The sequence below is a fragment of the Mytilus californianus genome, unplaced genomic scaffold, assembly GCF_021869535.1.
Source record: "Mytilus californianus isolate M0D057914Y unplaced genomic scaffold, xbMytCali1.0.p SCAF_5, whole genome shotgun sequence".
Taxonomy (NCBI): domain Eukaryota; kingdom Metazoa; phylum Mollusca; class Bivalvia; order Mytilida; family Mytilidae; genus Mytilus; species Mytilus californianus.
The window spans coordinates 76737602-76759048 of record NW_026262701.1 but is presented as its reverse complement, the minus strand read 5'-3'; the positions used below and the strand labels follow the sequence as shown (position 1 = coordinate 76759048).

General features: G+C 33.1%; 1 protein-coding gene across 1 annotated transcript in view; it reads left to right on the top strand.

The window, feature by feature from the left end:
• LOC127703073 (sodium-dependent neutral amino acid transporter B(0)AT3-like) overlaps positions 1–20279 on the top strand; it is a 53069-nt gene extending 32790 nt beyond the window's left edge. Inside the window, exons 2-10 of the mRNA XM_052207459.1 lie at positions 2422–2726; positions 4723–4884; positions 7360–7470; positions 8400–8601; positions 9322–9437; positions 11820–12021; positions 15459–15618; positions 17439–17601; positions 19737–20279. Of these exons, the coding sequence (XP_052063419.1) occupies positions 2422–2726; positions 4723–4884; positions 7360–7470; positions 8400–8601; positions 9322–9437; positions 11820–12021; positions 15459–15618; positions 17439–17601; positions 19737–19967 (1652 nt within the window). The 3' untranslated portion in view covers positions 19968–20279. The remainder of the gene's footprint in view (positions 1–2421; positions 2727–4722; positions 4885–7359; positions 7471–8399; positions 8602–9321; positions 9438–11819; positions 12022–15458; positions 15619–17438; positions 17602–19736) is intronic.
• The last annotated feature ends 1168 nt before the right edge of the window (positions 20280–21447 follow it).

Genomic DNA, 21447 nt, shown 5'->3' with positions numbered 1-21447 from the left:
CCGTTCTCTAACTTTAGTTTGCCTCAACCAAATATTATGAAACTTATGCTTATAATCACAAAACAGGTCTTAACTACGTGAATCCTGCAATGTGGAAGTTGACTCATGTATAATTTACACGTTATGTATTGTTTGATGTATTATAATGCAACACACAGATGACATTTCAATGGGTACTTATTCATCTAGATCTCCAAATTCTTGTTGAGTTGTCTTTTATTTCAATGATATATACTGTATAAGGAAGATTACATAGAGGTGTCCAAGAAGAGCCAATCATCTAAAAGATCATATCTTTACTAAAAAGATGACAAGTGTTTTATATAAATATAAATATCGAAGGTTTATGATTGTCTCCATTCGCATCAATTATACTATGCTGGAAATATGGATTACAAAAATGTCTAAGCTGTTCTTGAACTTTAGGTTACTATGAACATTGCGGAGGAAGTTGGTTTAAATATATGAACGAAGACATTGTACGAAGTCTTGTTAAGTATTGTGAAGAATAACATTTCAATCTGGCAACATAAAAGTAGCATTATAGTGTCGTGTTTTTTCCCACTAATACATGTACCCCATAATATGTGTTACATATCAGGATATTTTATATTTTTTAAGTTGCTGTTAGATACCAAAACGTATTAACGTCAGAATAAAGAATAATCATTAATTATTTAAAAAGGCCTGACTTAGTCTCACTATGAAAAACTATCGATGGTGTCGTTATAATTCATAATTAGGGAATTACGTAAGTCTTAAGTAACAAATGTAGGAAAATATAAAACAATAGATCACTTATATATGTATATATATATAGATGAATACTAAAACTCGAATCATATTAATCTATATTGAATAATAAAGAATGAAGTATAAAACATGCGAATTGAGGAACAAGGAAAGTATCCAATGGTGCTCTTGAGAGTAACACTATGTCACGATCCTTTGTAAGCAACAACCAGTTGACAGTGTTTACCCCTAGTGAAACAGGAATTCCCATTTCAGTTGGATCATTGTTCCTAAATCTTTGGATTTTTTTTTGTATGTATAGTGTTTTGGTGACTATTATTTGTACTTCGTCTTTTTTACTTTGCCTTTAATACGTCGTCTTTTTTACTTGGCCTTGAATCTGTCGTCTTTACTTCTTCCGATTTTGATGTCAGCAGAAAATTTAGAGTTTTCCAAAAAATGATATCTGTAATAATCTCTTATGTTAAAATTTAATTTCTCACAAAAAGAAATATCCCACACAACATGTACACGATTCGAAATTCGAAAGAAGTCAAGGAAACAGATATTTTATCAGATTTGGTAAATCTGGCTTTTTTTTTTCTTTTCTTCGTAAAACCAAGACAGCCTGTATATAGCAACAGACAATTGCTTGAGATTATTTGTATAGAACGTGAAACACCTGAAAAGTAAATGTCTGTAAATCTCGAAATTAATTTGATTTCGTCCTGAACATGCATGAACTATTTACCACTGATTTCAAAAGTAAGCTCTATACTCACAAGCATTTTTATTTTATTCTGGATTCATCAAGACTGTTATTGCAGCCATTAATATCGAATTCGTAATTTATTTAAAAGAATTTGCAGATAAAAAAAATACTGTTATTGATTATCGGTGTCATTAGCAGTGTTTGCTTAATATCAAGTACTTTTTTAATGATTGATCAGAGCCATACACGAGCACATTGTGTTGTGATATATTATCTTGATAAATGTTGCATACAGTTTGGCTTAGTAGCATTCAATTGACAGTTATTATACATTTTATTGAAATTGTATTTGTCTACCATCCAAAAATATCTGAATGATGTGTCTACGAATTTGATATATACATAGGAAGTAATCAAAAGCCTCAAGGGTTTTAGACGTAAAAGGTAGAACAAGCTTAAAATAAACAATTACGAGACAGAGAAATAACCTCTACAATTTGACCTTTAATTAAATTTAGCTGTACAAACCTTGACTGTCTTTAGATTAACTATTTTTCATACTTATGAAAAAAGGAATCTGCAAAGATGTGCACACACGTGTCCAAAGAAATGCGAATGTTTTGTTGAAAAACGTTGTCTTCCAAATTCTGATATATATTTTCAGTTTGAAGTTTCAATAATACTATATTTGTCTAGAAGTAATTTCCTGTTGTATCAGTATTGTATTATGATATTCCTACCAAGAACCAAAAGGGGGAGTTTCTGTCACTGTCTTTTTTTAGGAGTTTGGTACATTAAGGCACATGAACAATGATATTTATCTAAATAGTAAAACAAATGTGTTATTATGCTCGTCATTTTTTTATCGTTTCATAAACAGGGTTCAATTTTTATAAGTTTACAGTTCTCTTTGATATATTGACTTACTTCATGACCCTTTAATCATAAGGATAAACCACTTTCTTTTATTATTTCAGGGGCTTTTCTAATTCCATATGCTGTTATGCTGGCGATTGAAGGAATACCTCTTTTTTATTTAGAGCTAGCGATTGGACAACGATTGCGCAAAGGTGCCGTTGGCGCCTGGAATCAAGTTTCGCCATATCTTCAAGGAGTTGGTATCGCCTCAGCAGCAGTATCATTTAACCTCGCATTGTATTATAACACAATTATGGCATGGTGTGTTTTATATCTCGTTCAAAGTTTTCAAAGTCCTCTTCCATGGTCCACATGTCCGACACATATCGAGGGTAACGTTACTATTGTAGATAAAGAATGCCAGGTGAGTAATCTAAAGAATAGAAATGATATATTCAGAAATATAAGAATTTATCGAGAAATCGAAAATATTATGCCAGGTCACAGAAAGCACCAGACATATAAGAAAGAAGAAAAATAGACAAACAAAATAATAATCTACACAACTCCACAGAGGAAATAAAAATTGCATGAGAAACAAGATCTTCATAAAAATAGATTGGTTAAATGCATGCACTCTTGGGGCTAAGAACGTCAAGTCTCATCAATAACACGCTAGGTGTTTCTCGTAAATCTTAGTTGTTTTCACTGTTAAAACCTCATTGCTAACCCCGTTTTTTGGTTTTTATTTGTGTATAGATTACTTATAACTCTTGAGAACTCGATCGAACAGCTAACTCTACTAAAATTTCATAAACACAAATGTGCGTTATCTAAAGAGGCATGTTGTTTTTAAGTGGTCCCTACACGTTCGCGGAATGATTACATTTTATTGCAAAACACGTATTGTGTTTACCTTATTAGGCTGTTAATAATGCTTGTGTAAGTCTCTTCTTTTTTAATTACAATTACGATATAGGTAATTTTTAAACGTTATTCGAAGGAAAAATTTTTCTCTCAGGCATTACTAAAAAGTCACCAAATGCGGCTTTATATAAATAACACATAGTTGAGAGGGTGATAGAGCAGATTATTACCCCGAGAAAACATTGTTAACCGCTGCGAAGCAAAGGTTGACAATGTCTTTTCGAGGGGGAACAATCTGCTCTATCATCCTTTTAGCTATGTGTTATTTAATTTATTATACTGAATGTTCTGTTATTGCTGTCTGTTAAATTTCAAATTCAAAGTAACTGTACATAACAATCATCCCTATTTAGTAAAGCGCACGAATGATCAAGCGTCTCCGTGAAGGGTAATAGAGTATTTGCCATGGTATAGAGTAAATTGTCTCCCTCGTATTAACCAATCAGAATCCCGCATTTTGACATGGAGTATAATAAATTACATTGGTTTTTTTTAAATTTTAGTTGTCAGTAACAACACGACAGGTCAATCCAATGGGGTGATTAATGCTGACCCTTCAGGAGCATTGCCAGCAACCAAATTTTTAATTGTTTATGCGATGCATGTTGTTCAATCTTATTCGTGTTGTGATAAGTAGACTGTTGATCCATTTTTATAGACTTTTGATCTCTGGTGGATAGGTATTAACTTGATTTGTTCAACTGATTTCCACTCCTGCTGAAATATACTGTAATTAGTTTACTCTATAATCCTCTACGACAATATTTTTCACATCACATTCGATCTCATTAGCATACATTTTGTAGTCTTTTGAGACTGTAATGTATTTATGTTTGCGATAATTATGCTTTAATGACTTCTTTGCATGTTAAAAATAGTTTGTTTGTTCACACAAGTTACACAAAATCCATCCAGATATACGGGGACAAAAATACATTTTTAGTAATTGAATTTCATGGTAAGGTTTGCATTTTTGGCTATAATTTTGATTCAAGCAATTCCTCAAACTCAAGAGACTTACCAGTATTAAGCATAAATATTATGCTGTTTGTATCTTCCTGTAAATATCTTTCTATCATAAACGGAGAGTTGTCTCATTGGCACTCATACCACATCTTCTTATACCTATAATAAAAATGGTTTTAATCTGGGAAAATCTGCTAATTAAAAAGAGATAAACCTTTTTACATAAGGATTTACAAAGTATTTTGTACTATGCATGTCAACAACTAAAACAAAACTCTTTAATTCTAAACTTTTCTCTACAGTTAAGAATGTTTATACCTCTGTAATTTAAAGACCTCTCTAAATATCGACGGAGAATCGTAGCTTTATTAGTGTACCTTGAGTTAAATAGAAAAACAAAAACAAAGAGGAAATCTGGATAGTCCATATGCGCAGAACATGCACCTTGTATAACAAAGCATAATTTCCCAACGAGATTTTTTAAAATGCATACACATTTATTTTTAAAAATTGTACTTGTCTTCTAGATTAGCGGTCCAACGACATATTTTTGGTACAGAGAAACATTAAATGTAGCACCGTCAATTAATTCTAAAAGTGTACTTAACTGGAAATTGGTGTTAGCACTGTTGGCAGCATGGGTTGTTGTCTTTCTATGTATGGTAAAAGGCATCAAGTCATCCGGAAAAGTAAGTGATACATGTGTGTAATATATTCAAGCAGTACTAGCTACAGACTTGTGAACGTGTAATGGATTCATTATCCATGAATATGTTATATGTTCGTATTCATTGAAATGTGACTGTTTAAATATACAAGATATATTGATTGATTGGTGTTTTAACGCCACTTTCAACACTATTGTGCTATTTCGTGGCGGTCTGTTTTTATTGGTGGAGGAAGCCGGAGAGAACCACCAACCTTCGGTAGTTAAACTGACAATCCTAGTCAATTAAGATTGGAGTCGAGTGCACCTGCCCCGTGCTGGATTCGAACTCACAACCTCAGTGTTGACAAGCTAGTGATACATTAGTTCGACTACTTAGACCAGTCGGCCACCGAGGCTCTCTATGCAAGCTATAACTTAAATAGATGTTTCAAAGTCATCCTGTGTAACATTATTTCTTTCTTAAAAAAAATTTACATTCCAAAGAGTATAACATGTTCCTAATTTGTCTTTAAATCAAATCGGTCTTTTTATGGCAGTCAAAATTCATCAAGATGTCTTTGTTCTTCTAATGGAAGTTTCGAGTTTTATTGATAAACGCTGTAGATTTTTTTTAACAACGACCAGGGAAAACAAACAAGGCACTATAGCCGTATGCCTAATTTATTGTTATCTAAGCCTGAAATTTATCGTTGTTTAATATTGTTTTATAAATAGTACATTATTTACATTTATCATAAGGGTTCCTCTGTTTTGAACGAAGACAACTATTGTTCAATCATGACTGCATGGGATCTATATGACAACGTTTGCATAGGAATATTTAGAATAAAACAAACTTAAAGCTTGATTAAACTTGTTATTACAAGGCTTCAACATTGAAATGTAATTATGAGAATTGAAGTTTTCACATTAAATCAATTTTATTAGGGTTTAAAGGTGTTGACCGAATGCACATTTTTGTCAACGCTTTAAAATCCAATTAAAACTACAATAAAAAAAAGATTCAATTCGAAATTAAAATACCTCTATACGAAGGAATAAAAAATGGAATCTAATATATTCAAAAACCAAAGACGTTAAAAGAATACCTTAACCAGAAAAAGTAATATTCTCCAAACTAAATACAGTTCTAGACTAATCAATAAATCTAGTTGAACCGATTTTACAATACATAACAGCTGACATTTATGCATTCTTATCTTACCTCCTATACATTTCTAGGAATATTATTGGTTAAAAGCTACCGCATGGAGACCGTGTATATTTCATATAGGGTCAGTAGGCGGGGCGTATTCTAATACACGGTTAGAAGTGATGTAACGTCCATTTATAAAAACAACACGGCGTTGAGGAAAAATCTGAAACGTTTCAAAAACAAAGAAATTGATGATGAACGCTTGAAATAAATGCAAAAAACACATTAAAAGCTAACAAGATGTTTGTTTTTGTATAGACCAATAGCAGTAGGCTTTTTATATAGAAGACTTGATCACTTTGATAGGTCACTAATCTAAATGTCACATGTTAAGATAGTCGGTAAGATAAATTTGTTACACAGTGTGCTAGTGACCTAATACGATATATATGGGGTCAATAAATTCCATATATATCGTATTAGGTCACTACCACAATATGTAACTAATATTACATCAAGGTCTGAAAGGGGTTTACAGAATATAGAATAAAGGGCAAAAAGTGCAGAATAAAGAGCAAACAAATATAGAATAGACAAATAATAACGAATAAACAAAAAAATAAATATAGAGAATAATGGGCAAATCAAATAAAGCATAGAGAAAACATTACTACTATGGTGATTTTAACGACCTTTACTAGCTGTTAAGGTATCGCACGGTCGGTTCGGTGTCCTGTGGTGTTTAGTGGGTATTGAATTATTTTTGTTGTCAAGTTGGTCGGAAAGTAGGCGGCCATTTTGGTTTTCCGTATGTTGTTTTGTTTTGGTTTATTTACAATGTTGGTTTGAGTAGAATTCTGACAGAAAATGGTTAACAAAATTAAAGAATAAAAAAATGAGTGACCCCCATCCAGACACTCTTACATGTACATGATATTGATGAGAAATAAGTTTTTTGTCGCTATGCTGTAAATTTTCTAAATTCCAATTATAAAGACTGTCTCGTAAAATTACGGATATGTAATGACATATAAGAACCTTTAGCAATTTCATTGTGGTTCGCCACAAAATATGCTCATTGATTTCCAACATTCATATCTTATTGTGGGTGGACTATGTAATGTTTTCATTAACAAACTAGCTTCTGACATTTATTGGAAAGCTATTTCGAACGTCTGTAATTTTAGCATGGTCATGAAGGCAATTAACGAGTTGAAGACCATGTTTAGTTCATGCTCGTGGAATAACTATTTGGTGTGTCTGCCTTTAGTACTCGAAACGGAAGGAATAAAAATAATTACTGTATAATAAATTGTTTTTATCTTTTATATTTAGATATTAATATTTTTTTGGTTTCAGGTTGTATATTTTACTGCAACTTTTCCATACGTAGTGCTTGTAATATTTTTCTTTCGTGGTATTACTCTTCATGGATATCAAAGTGGATTAGAACATTTGTTTATACCGGAGGTAAATGTAAAATTTATTTGAAGTCTACATGCATGTTTATAACTTTTCGATCACATCCCTATAGCAACACAAATAATTAAGTGACCGTTGATCAAACAAACTGCTGATCCTATCCGGGAAGGTCTATGTGATCACCTAACTTTGATTCTCATTTTCTCTCTGCTGGAATAAAAGTAAATTTGAAGTCCGAATATACATTATCTTCTAACAATAATAGCAAACCGATAGCATCGCGTATGTATAAAAACACCGGTTCTTTACCAACCCTACAATGTATATATCAGTTTGTTGTTTAACAAGTTGCTACAGTAGTAATGTTCATTGTAATACAGTGCAAGACTTTTAAACAAGTGAAAACTTGAAAACAATCTGAACTGTAGAGGAATATATTTGATCGCCCTGCGGTGCATGCAATATGATTGGAATACAGATCATGTATACAGACTTCCTAAACAAGGACCTGGCAACGTTTTGTTCTACTTTCTATTTGAAGGACTTTCGGGATCCTTTGGTTTCGTCCTAATGGTACACACCTTAAAAAATTCAAAGGCGGAAATTGCATTAGCTTATGTTATAATTACCAGGACAGAAAGAAGAACGAAGTGTTTTCAGATCCTTACAGGATCTGCATTTTAATTAGATTATTGTGGATGTATATTCATTTCAAAATTGAAAACAATTTCTCTTTCATAGTTGATTTATGGTCTTTTGATGTGTATATAGCTTCCATTGCAGGTACATCTCCTTGGCTGAGAAAAATTTTGGCTCTCTACGTTTCCGATGACACTTACGTCTAACTCAAAAATATACACATAGGACAAACAAATCAGCAGTTTTATTTTGAGTTGGCGAAAAGACATTACAGAACGCTGTCCTCTCCAATCTTTTTTCAACTATTTCAGACATGTATATCTCTTATTTTATTTCAGTGGAAAAAGTTAGCCGATCCACAAGTATGGTTAGATGCAGCAACGCAGATATTCTATTCTTTTGGATTAGCTTTTGGTTGTCTGATTGCCCTGGCGTCGTATAACCCAGTGCGGAGTAATTTTGTTACAGAAGCGTTTTTTGTTACCATTGCTGATTTCTTTACATCTATATTCACTGCCACAGTAGTATTTTGTGTGTTAGGTATGGTTGATAGATACCAGTCTGAGTAATGCTCCTAGTGTGACTAATCGAATACATCTTAACTGACATTTCGTTTGAATAATTGAACTTATTTAATTACGAGAACGTTTCCATCCATGCAGTTATTTGACATTAATGAATTTCTTCTTATTACATAATATTATTTTTTCACTGTATTCACATTTATGTAGCGTAAACTAACTGCAATACATTGCTATCGATTGTGAGACTTAATGACTGTCAGATTAAAACCTGGAAGATTTCACAAGGATTGAAAGAAAATCAAACACATTTTCTACAGCAATACAAAAATAGATATTAAACGAATTCCTTTGTATCTTGTATCATTGGTTTACACATGGAAGACAACAAAACATAAATGAAAATAGGAAATTACAAAAGGCTTGTCAAAAGTCATAGGTTGAAGATAATCATACAACAAAATAATCACAAGAAAAAGGAAGAATACGACATATACTTCTTAGCTACACGAACCCTTATTATCATCCGTATAAACTGCCTTGTCATAAATTCATCACAGATATTAGGATTAAAATTGTGTACGCCAGACGCTCGTTTCGTCTACAAAGGTCTCATTAGTGACGCTCGAACCAAAAAAGTTAAAAAGGTAAAAAAAGTACGAAGTTGAAGTTGAAATGCTTGTTACATTCACATGGATGTAAATTTGGGAAAAAATGTAATTACGTCTTTTTGTTTCAGGATTCAAAGCTACTGCCACATATGAAGAGTGTTTGAGAGATAATAATAGTACGATGTCCATATCAGATGGAAACGGAACAGTAACTAAGTGTGATTTCAAAACTATCATTTCCGAGGTTAGCTATATTAGAGGGTCTATATGAGGTCCTTCGTTTTTGTATTCTTTAATTATTTAGGTCATTTTTCTGTATTCTTTATATTTTTTGTCCGTTATTCTCAATTATTTATATTTTAGCACCCTATTATTCTCTATTTTTTATTTCTTTGTCCTATGTTTCTCTATTCTTTATTTATTTTGCCATTTATTCTGCACATTTTGCCCATTATTCTCTATTCTATAAACCCCATCCAGACCCTCATATCAAATATATGAGATGTAAATAATCATAGACGAACCGAATATTATGTTGCGCATCAAATATTGGTCAAACTTTGCGTGTTAAAATTTTATCTTCCAACGATAAAAAGTAAGTTCGTATGTTTATCTTGTCTACAAATAATTTATTGTCCGTGATATAGAGATCAAGACAAAACATTTAAACCTGAATATGAAACAATTTTACTATGAACTCAATTTTATGAGTATATAATACAAATATATAAAATACCAAACTTCATTTGATGCATTAGAGACTACCTGGTGAATGATGCCTCCAGGGACTTGAAGTCCACCAGTAGGGATATTGACTTAGTCAGTATGAAAATTACAAGAGACTTCGATACGAAAAGGTGAAAAAAGATATTGTGTTTACAATGACGTTCCTTACCTTTTATAACTTTCAGAATGAATTTTATTCTACAAAATGAATACAACGATATCGTTTAAAAACCCTTTCTGAGGAATTTTATGTAATTGAAATACACGCCGAAATCGGTTCATGTATCAATATATCATACGTTTATATAACCCCCGCTGGGTAGGTACCGCTAATGTTTGAAAGTATGTACCCACTGGTACCATCTGTCTAGTAACCAATGCATGATTTTTTTTCTGTTTTGGAATTTTGGTAGTGTGAAGCGAATTTTGATCTCAGGAAACCGTAATTGCATCTGCAGGACTGGTAGCTGGTAAGGGAACGACCATTTAACTTCAAAAGGGGGGGGGGGGGGCTATGTTTTTTTTTCCTAAAAAAAAATTCTGATCCCCAATTTGATGAAGAAAACAAATTTGTGGTCAAGTAGATGACAAAAAAAAATTTTCTATCCAGATTTTCCCCATACTTTATAGTGTTAAATTTTGAAAAAAAATTATTTGATTGATAGCGTCAAAAAACTAAAATAAAAACTAAATTCTGACACAGACAAAAAACCATGCCCCCGCCTTGAAGTTAAATGGTTGGTCCCTAATAGGGTGTGAATAAATCTTGTCCTTTATATCATTCATTGTGGCCTTATTGATTTATTGATAAACGTTATGATTAGTGTAAACAATATTTTATTATGAATTATACAAATTACGAAAATTACAATATATATTCACATTCACAAATAGGATTCAGAAACAAGCAACAAGTGTTTATGTTAATCTGTCTCCTTCGGTGCTAAAATTTAAAAGTTATAATTATACTGTTGCTGTCAAGTCGTTGCATTTGGTGTTACCGAGGGAATGACATCAATTCCCAAAACTCATAGTTTGAAACAATAGGAACAGTTTCTTTTATTTTCTGTATTGAAATGATGCACCGTTGTTATCTAGGTATTGAACGATAACAATAGTCCTCATATACGGATTATGACGCTGCTGTATGAAATATACTCCAAAGTACAGCCGCCAATATTACAGTATAACGTGGCAGGACTTTATACTCTACATTCTGTTTAGGTATAGGCGAAAGATACCAACTGGAAATCAATCTCATAGGTCGAAAATAAACTGACAATGCCTGCCATGGCAAAAAAAAAAACAAAAAACAAAACGAAAGACAAACAAAAGACAAACAAAAGTACACAAAACACAAAATTTAAAACTGAAGACTGAGCAACACGAACCCCACCAAAAATCGAGGGAGATCGCAGGTGCTCCGAAAGGGTAAGCAGATCCTGCTCCACATTTTGCCCTCGTTGTGTTCTTCATGAAAGTACAAATCCGGTGATAAGTCTAATTCGGTAGGTCACATTCGGGGAGAAGAGGACGGGATTACGGTTATGACGATTGGAACATATTCGTCGTCATCTGTGAAACATATATTCCATAAAGGTCAACCAATTTGTGATGGCGGCCGTAAAATTTACGAAGCTTCAATAGCTGCAATCATTCTTATAATAGGTGTTGTTTGTTGTTTTGTGTACTGAATTATATTGTACGTTCTTTGTGTTGTACAGTTTGTGTATGTAAGACTTTGTGTTTGTTGTTGAAAACAGCATGTTGATCTTTGCACAAGTTTATGTAACACAATCATACCTTTTCACAAAATTTTTAAATACACATTCAGATTTAATGACAAATACAATATATTCGTTAGCCTGCAGTACAAAATGCAATATATTTCTAATTTCAGTCAGCTTCAGGTACTGGCCTGGCATTTATAGCATTTACAGAAGCCATTAATCAATTTCCTGTTCCACAATTATGGTCCGTTTTGTTTTTTCTGATGTTGTTTACCCTAGGTCTTGACAGTATGTTTGGCACTCTAGAGGGAGCACTGACTTCTATTAATGATATGATGTTATTTCCTACGGCAAGGAAGGAAATTGTCTGTGGTAAGTTTATCAACATTTAGTTCTTCTCTGATCCCGTGTTTTGATCATATTAATTATCTCCAATGACGTGATTGCTAATATCTCAAGCTTTTGATACAATTATTTTGCCGTCATTCAACAAATAACAACTAAAAATAAACTTTTCAACTATTTAACATTAGACAGATATGTTAGTCTTTTGTATTGTGGGTGTGACTTATTTACAGTAGTATTCAATCATTGCGAAGAGCCAATGAAGTGTTGTATAATTAAGTTAGTTTGTTTGTTCAGATGCAATGTCACATTGAACAGCTGATGCCAAGTTTAATTCTTAAGTGAACGCTATTTCAAAAAGATTTACTAATTCTTAAGCTAGATCTGTGTAAAGTTACATTTAGCCAAGGATGCTGGATTGTACATGTAGTTGAATAAAACTGTAAAAATGTGCGTTCTTCGTATACTGTTAAAGATGTCTTAATAAAACATTATTATAATAGAAAAACAAAGGATATAGGGTATGTCTATTTCAAAGATGAGCAGTATAGATTAGTGTAAAGATGAAAAAATCTCAATAATCACTATGTGTCGTTCATGTCGTCCTTCGTCTTCCGTCGTCGTCTGCTAACTTTTAAAAAAATCCTCTGAAACTACTGGGTCAAATTTAACCGAACATGGCTTCAATTATTATTTCCGTATATAGTTTAAAACATGTGTCCAGTAATCGTTAGTCGACTCTTTATTGAAGTTATTGCCCGAAAATGGCGTGTTATTCCATTTCTTTTCAATTTTTGCCTATAATCGAAACCTGTAATAGATAGGTAGAAACTTTAAATAGCACAAATAATCAGCAAGACAAAATCTAAAATAATCCATAATGAGCGAAATCTTCAGTCGACTCGTTATTGGAGTTATTGCCCTTTAATGATAATTGTTTTACGTTTTTTTGTAATTTTTGCCTATTCTCTTGAAAACTATAACAGATAAATAGAAACTTTAAAAAGGAAAAGTTATCAATAGGATAAGATCTACAAATATGACTGAATTTGTCAGTTAACTCTTAATAGAGTTATTATCTTTAATGAGTGGCCGTTGTTGAAGATGCAGGTGGGCGATACAGGCTCTTTAGAATCTCTAGTTTATAGTCCCTAAAGTAAGTACTGTTTGGTGAAAATAGCTTATTGCTAATACAAAAGCGCAACTTAAAGAACTGAATAAATAAAATGAAAATCTTATTTACCCTCATATTGATCTACTAGGTGTATACAAGCCATTATGGGATGCTAGATGACTTAGAAAAGACGATTTGTTTTATCATTTCAACATTTCTCTATCGTGTATATCATCACATGGATGACTAGGGTATAGACATAATGTCATCCCTTGGACGTCTCCCGTCCGCCATAAATAAATCTTTGTTAACATGGATGTTCGTTTGGCTGTGCGGGACATTTAATTAGGAATCCACGTCTTAACGAAATGGCGTTGTTAACCCAAAGCCGCATGCAGAGAGAGTGCCGCGCTCTTTATTCGTTCAAAACCCTTACAGCAACTCTTTGAGAGGTCCGTATGCACGCGGTCCGGGTGTCTCTTCCTTTATAAAGATATCACAGACGTGCCACTTTTTTGGAATGTCAAATATATCAGTGAGGTGCTTTTTCACGGAGGTAATATATACCAATGGGTAGACGTTTATATGTCAATAGTCATGAATGTTCATCTTCTGTTAAGATGTCTGTCAAAACTGTGTTCTAATTATGTAATATACTAGAACACACCCGCGACATCGCGGGTCCGTGACTGAACTAAAGTACCTACGCCTTATTTTGAGTCTGGATTTTTAGAATTCGTAATGAGGTGCACAGTTTTCTCTGGTTTCAAAATCTTTCTGTTTGAACCCGTCCTGGTTTTCTTACTACAGCCGGAAACTAAACGTGCCAATGATTGAATTTAGTAGTGTTACTCTCTGTATAATGATGAAGTTCGGGTGTGATTATGACCCGTGCAAATAGGAAATTCCAAATACACCGTTTGGTGGTGCGCCTGACAGAGGCGGAACGTACAGATAAGGTAACAGGTGACATATACTATTCGTATCGGTATCGGATTTAACCCGGAACTTGTTAATTATTGGTAATATTAATTATGTGGAAAACAAAGGGGCCTGGAATGGTGTAATTTTTAATCAACACAATTGTCCTATATTAGTTATATATAAAGTTGAAATCTTTGATTCGTCGTTTTTACGTCATGCTGGCTAGTAAATTTGACCTCGTTATTTTAGTAGTATAGATTTATCTTATAGTATATACATATGAATGATCACACGTTGTTAACGTCTAGAAAAGATGTCATGATAGCTGAGGAATATACATACTAGTAATTGGGTTATGATTTTCCTATATGTATGAACTAATCCGATGCATGTGTTCAGTGGTTGTCGTTTGTTGATGTGGTTTATTAGTGTTTCTCGTTTCTCATTTTTCATAGATTAGACCGTTGGTTTTCCTGTTTGAATGGTTTTACACTAGTCATTTTTGGGGCCCTTTATAGCTTGCTGTTCGGTGTGATCCAATGCTCCGTGTCGAAGACCGTACTTTGACCTATAATGGTTTACGTTTACAAATTGTGACTTGGATGGAAAGTTGTCTCATTGGCACTCATACCACATTCTCTTATATCTATATATGAATGGGTAGGAATTTTCGCATATATCAATATATGAATGGGGTTAGTTTTCAAACCCCAGCCGGATGTTTGTACCCAAGTACCCAGATTTATATGTTTAGACACTTTTCCTCACCTTCCCCCATCCCGTGTCCGAATGTGGCCTGTTGCAAGAACAAATTTATGACCCTTATCAAAGATACCCGTATTATTCAGTGGCAGTCACATTTTTCTACTTTTTGCATAAACAAATTGTTACTTAACTTTCAGCAAACAACCATTAATCAATCAATCAATCAATCAATCAATCAACCATCAAAATGAGTGTTTAAAAAGGTTTCTACCGATATTAGCATACTTGGTGCAAACAATATTTGATCCTAGCTGTTGCAATATGCACCAACCTACATGAGACGAAAAGCAAAAAAAAAACCCCGAACAAGTGAAACAAGTGAAATATTCATGAGCATTACTATTAAAACAGGGTCTTTTCAGTGCAGGCAAAATCTTATTGTGTCATACTTGCTTAGTGGCATTGCATTATTTTGTGTACAATTACATATGACACCTGAAATTAAACATTTTTACAATATATCATTTAATTTATACTATAACTGAAACAATTACTAGGTTGATAGTACCGTTGGTGACTGACATTCGATCATCAGAAGAACATAATTTTGCTTCAGCGACAATTGTTTAGATGATACGTCACGTTCCCTTAATTTTATGTCAATGTGTTGTGATTCTTAGTATGAAAAAAGGAAGTAAAATTTCCACATTTTACTTTCCAGGAATTGTATGTGGGACGATGTTTGTTATATCACTGTGTTTTGCAACAACAACTGGGTCATACGTGTTCGCCATGTTTGACTCATTTTCAGCCAACATTCCACTGTTAATCATTGCTTTTATTGAATGTGTTGCGATGTCATATATATATGGTCTTAAGAGGCAAGTACTAGTAGTAGAGTTATTTATTATATATTTGTTTATTCTCATTCAGCAAACTATTGTACAAATAACTGGTATACATGTTGCGTCCATTTCGCTGAACTAGTATACATAATTGTTTAGGGGACCAGCTGAAGCCCGCCTTTAATTGCGGGGTTTTCTCGCTGCTTTGAAGATCCATTGGTTGTCTTGTGCTTTATGCTCTTTGGTCGGGATGTTGTCTCTTTTGACACATTCCCCGTTTCTATTCTCTATTCTAAATTTCGTTTGCGGGTATCCTGCTTCTATTTTGAGCAAACGGAAATATTTAAATCATTGTTTACGTCACATGTTACTCTTAGGATAATTTTATTGTCCGCGTGTAGGTAATGAAATCAGGGAACAACGATTGGATATTAGGGAAAACAGGAAAACTTTTATGATTAGTCTGATTTTTATTTAATAGTTCATAAGATAAATGTCCGTGGGAAAACATGTCACACACTTCAAAACACAACATCTCTAATCTGCCGACAAGTCCATGCTCTTACTTCTCTGTGCCGCCTAATTGACACAAATGCAGAAAATACTTATTTGTTAATCTAAGATTTTCACCGGATTCGGATCAAACCCACGTACGAAGTCCTGCATTCAAGGCAAACACCCGCTTAAACAAAACTTTTACGACGATTAATTTGTAAATTGTATTCTGACGATATGTATTCACACATGATTAAAATTGATCAAAAAGTTAGAAGAATATGAAAAATGCCACACATGGTTACTTGATCAATGGAAATAAAAAACACTGTTCTGTAAATATTTTACTTCATAAGTACATTTCGGTCCAAATACATGTGATAGAAAGAAACGAAAACTGTGAGTCGAGAAGTCAAGTTATTTGTGGTTGGGACTGGAATCAAACGTTATTTTGCATGTACGTGAAATATTAGCATGACTACTCCTATAGGTAAGGAGCCGTATATAATCCTTGCTACTGTAAACAGTCATTGATTTCTACGTAAATTCGGTTTAACATTTTGAATCTAAAGTACAAAACAATATCTTTACAAATTTTGACGGACATATTGACGTTTTCCAAGTTTGTTGTTGGAATGAATGTTATCTAACGATTTCAAAACTAGAGTACTAATGGATAGCTTGCATTGTGTACAAAAGTATTTTCGTTGGTGAAGGCTTTGGATGTACTTTTTGATAATTTGTAACATGTAAAAAAAGCTTTATTTTTTTGCTTTCTTAATTTCTTATATAACTAAGGTAACTTTGCGAACTTATCTTACAGACTTTCTTTAAAATGAAACATACATCGTCTTTCACCAACTCTGGCTCTTTATTGTCCATTAACTTTTCAAAGCCTGCGAAAGTGTTTTTTTTTTTATTTTGTGTGGACTTTTTTCGATTGTTTTATTTCAGCTTTTTTCTATTTATAACAATTTTTCAATAACTTTAAGGGCCTCGGCGGCTGAGTGGTCTAAGTAATCCATCTTCTGTATCACTAGCCTGTTAAAACGGAGGTTTTGAGTTCGAACCCCACACGTAGCAGGTGCTTTCGATTCCAATTCTAACTCACTAGGCTCCGGGCTCTGCGGGTTCCTCCACCAATGAAAATATGACTGCCATGATAAAGACAATTGTGCTGAAATACCAGCAATCAACCAATAAATCAATGATCATAGATATATTGGTTGTAAACAAAAGCAAATTGTTTTCTTTGATATGCTTAAAAATTCTACATAATCATTGATATGAATCTTCATAGTTTAAATTGTAGCAGCACAATGTTCGATGTCAATACGTTGATTGCTTTTCAATTTATTTAGATTAAGTTTGGATGTAGAAATGATGGTTGGAACCCGTCCAGGTTACTTTTTCATGTTTTGTTGGCGTTTTGTCGGACCTGTAGCAATGGTTGTGATTTTTACTGCAAGTATAGTAGAGAAATTATCAAATGGAACCTGGTATGAAGTTTGGGATTCTTCAAAAGTAAGTATTTCTGAACTATAATCACATAGTTCCATGTACTATAAAACATGGTTTTCAAACTAAGTGACAACAAATTGTTCAACTATCACGTGCATACCGCTGCCAAATACGACACTTAAAACGCATCGACCGTTAACGCAGGTTCAATTAATCATACTAACCAATATTTGTTTGTGTAAATTGTAATGCCTTTATTTCGAAACTGCATGAAGCACTAGTGAGAAACAAATATTGCAACAAATATAAAAAGATGGCACAAAATATATTCTGGCCTTTTACCTGAAGTACTAGAATACAAAATAAAAACCGGGCTGAAGTACGTTCACTATTGACTTTTCACAGTTCACTATTCAAAATTCATGAATAGTGAACTGTGTTTTTTTTGCACTAGTCACTATTCAAGTGTATTTAAATTGAATAACTTTAATATTTAGTTTTAAATATAAAACATAATATGTGGTATGATTGCCAATGAGACAACTTTTCACAAGAGACAAAATGACACAGAAATTAACAACTGTTGGTCTGTTTTGTGTAATAAATGTTTTAATTTGATTCAAATTCATTCAGCTAAAACAATGAGGCCTAGTATTATATATAGTATTAAGGTATAAAGAGATGGGATATTTTTTAACCATGCCCCTTTTATCTAGAATTATTTATTTTTGACGTAAAATTCCACTTGATCATTATCATGATATATAATACATTTTATGCATATCTAGAAGCTTACGGTACAATTATCGCACTTAATTTGTTACATATATTTTAATTTGGTGTAGGGGAGGGGTCCAACTTTTATTCATAAAACATCAAAGTGAGCATTCGTTTCCGCCAGCATTCCTCTATCGGAATGTCCACACTAAACGAAAGCCGCCACCTAAACGGTACACCTTGTGTCAGGGGAGGGCAAAATAATTACTATGTCTCAAAGTGCCAATAATTCTTTTCTTAATCTCATTTTCCAATTAAATATACTCACATATTTACACATTTAAACATAAAAATACATAGAAAATATGAATAAGGCTAAGAAGTTATATACACAAGTATTGACGTTTCGCATAAAATACTAGGGGTGTTTTCTTCAAGATAAATCTAATAATAGCACTAACAAATAAGGGGGAATCGAGCGCCCGAATACCAAAAACGGCCATACTTCAGAAAAAATACAACACCAATCACGTTACGATCAAGTTTTGAACCCCTGAATCCCCTAATTACGGGTATATCCTATATATCCTAAGAAAGCTTATAAAACGAGGAACAAAAGCTATATAGTGAATATAGTGCACAGATCCAGTTTAATGGGTAATGGAGCGCCCGAATACCAAAAACGACCGAACCTAAGAAATAAATACAACACCAATCACGTTACGGTGCGGTGTATTTTTTCTTAGGTTCGGACGTTTTTGGTATTCGGACGCTCCATTGCCCCTTAAACCGGATCTGTTATCATGTTTCATGTATGCAAACCTTTGAATGTTAATTAGGTGCAAATGTCAAAAAGTTGAGATTTATAGCATATATAACTAGCATCAGTGGAAATACCACATTGGAATAAATAGAGTTTAATTGGTTTGACAAATAGCTGATGCATTTACGACTGTGGTTTAACCACATCACAAATAAGTACGGACATCTGATTAGTTTCAGATACTTATGATATAATCAAGCAAGTGAAAATATCAACCTATGATATATTCAATCTGAATTTCTCACCCTTTTCATATATGATGGAGCATGAAATAGTGACCTATTACAGCGGCTCATCCATACCACTCATTACATAGTAAGTGCCTCCCCCCCCCCCCACACACACAAAAACACAGTTCACTCTTCATGAATTTTTAATAGTGAAAAGTTAAACCTTCAGCCCGGTAAAACGGTTAAGTTATTTAATCACATTTTTAACGTAATACATTAACTCATCAAATTCAGTTATTCAAGTGAGACTAAAAACCTATAGCTTTTGGGTAGCAAAGCGGTTTTTTGTTGTTTTTTTTTTTATTGTTTTTTGGGGGGAGGACCCATCACGACAAAGGAAACCGTAAAGTACAGAGTCAAGAAGCATTAATTCCAGATATATATACTATTATTGCAACGTAATTAAGTATTTTGTATCTGTTCATCAGGGTTTTGCAGTTATGTCCCCATGGCCTGGATGGTGTCAGGTCGTAGCAGCATTAATGATTTTATCATCAGTCTTATGGATACCAGGTGTTGCAATTGCTAAATACTTTCGACTTATTTCATGGAAAGAAGAAGTTGCATCATATTTCCCTGAAGAGGAATTAATCGAAGAAAGAGGCATTGAACCACATGAAGATACTGTTATAGAAAAATATTTGCTAGGATTTAAATAATGGTAACGTTCATATGCAGCTTATCACCTGAATCAATGGTTAGAACTTTAATAAGTTAGATGATGATACATATGAAGAAAAATATTTGCTAGGATTTAAATAATAGAAACGTTAGTATGCAGCTTATTACTTGAATCAATGGTTAACGTTAGAACTTTAAACGTTAGATGAAGATACTAATGAAGGAAAATATTTGCTAGATTTTAAATAACAGAAATGTTAAATAAATATGCAGCTTATTACTAGAATAACATGAATGTAATGATACCAATTTACGTTAAAAAAAAAAATACTGAATGCAATTGATAAAAATGATTTTTCACATGATGGGTAATAATCTGTAGTGTTTATCTCTAGAAAAGTTATTCGTACTGTGCAGCACTAAATATTTATCCGGCTCGCTTTTTTATGCTACAATGACAAAACACATGTGTCATGCATTCAACAATGCTACGTTTACTGCTTCAATTTGAAAAAAGTAGTACACTATAAAGAATATAAAGACCTGATGACTATACAATAAAGCAACACCAATGTCTACATGTTTCTTATCGTCATCAATATATCGAAATTATTTCCATTGCATATCTATAAAAGAAGGGCGAAAGATACCAAATGGATATTCATAAGTCGAAAATACACTGACAATGCCATGGTAAAAAACGTAAAACGACGACAAGACAAATAATAGTATACCTTAGTATAGCAGATACATTAATGATTTATTAAAATTAATTGGATAGCATTACCTGAAGTGAGATGCCCTTTCAAGAAAAAAGTATAAAAGAATAAAGTACGGGAACCAGAATCTACAATGTTAATAAAATTAAGAACAACACTCTGAGTCCCGATTTATTTTAATTTTATACAAAAGAACATACCATAACAAGTAAATTAAGGTAATTTCACATACCTGTATGCCCGTTATCAAGAATATGTTACAGGAAATTTCCAGTTGTTTTAAAGTGTTGTCCGTTTCGTTAAATGTAATATAAAGAATAGATGCGGTCTCTTTAGAGGTTACCTTGGGCTGTCGTAGAATATGAGATTTTCCTTCACTATATAATTTAGAAAAATCAAACTTCGTGAAGCATGTGAAGAGCCGCATTGATTTCAAAAACAAATACACGGAGGATGATATCCTCAAAATGCAGGACTTTTTGATTGACAACATATATGTTGAGTTTGGTTGATTGATTTTACAACAGACAGTCGGTACATACTATACACCCCTACTGACAGACTTGTTAATGTACTCATATAAAGCAGAGTTCATACAAATCCTTCTCAAAAACAAAGTTTCTTTCACTTCACTTTCAAAAATATACAAGTTGAAAATGTCCTCTTGCCCAATAAGCCATATTTCAGTTCATGCTTGCATCTCTTATATCCCAGTGAACTTTAGTTTAAAGATTCTACCGAAACAAGAAGATCTGCTACATATCATGATACTTTTTTTCTATATTGATACAGATGGTCG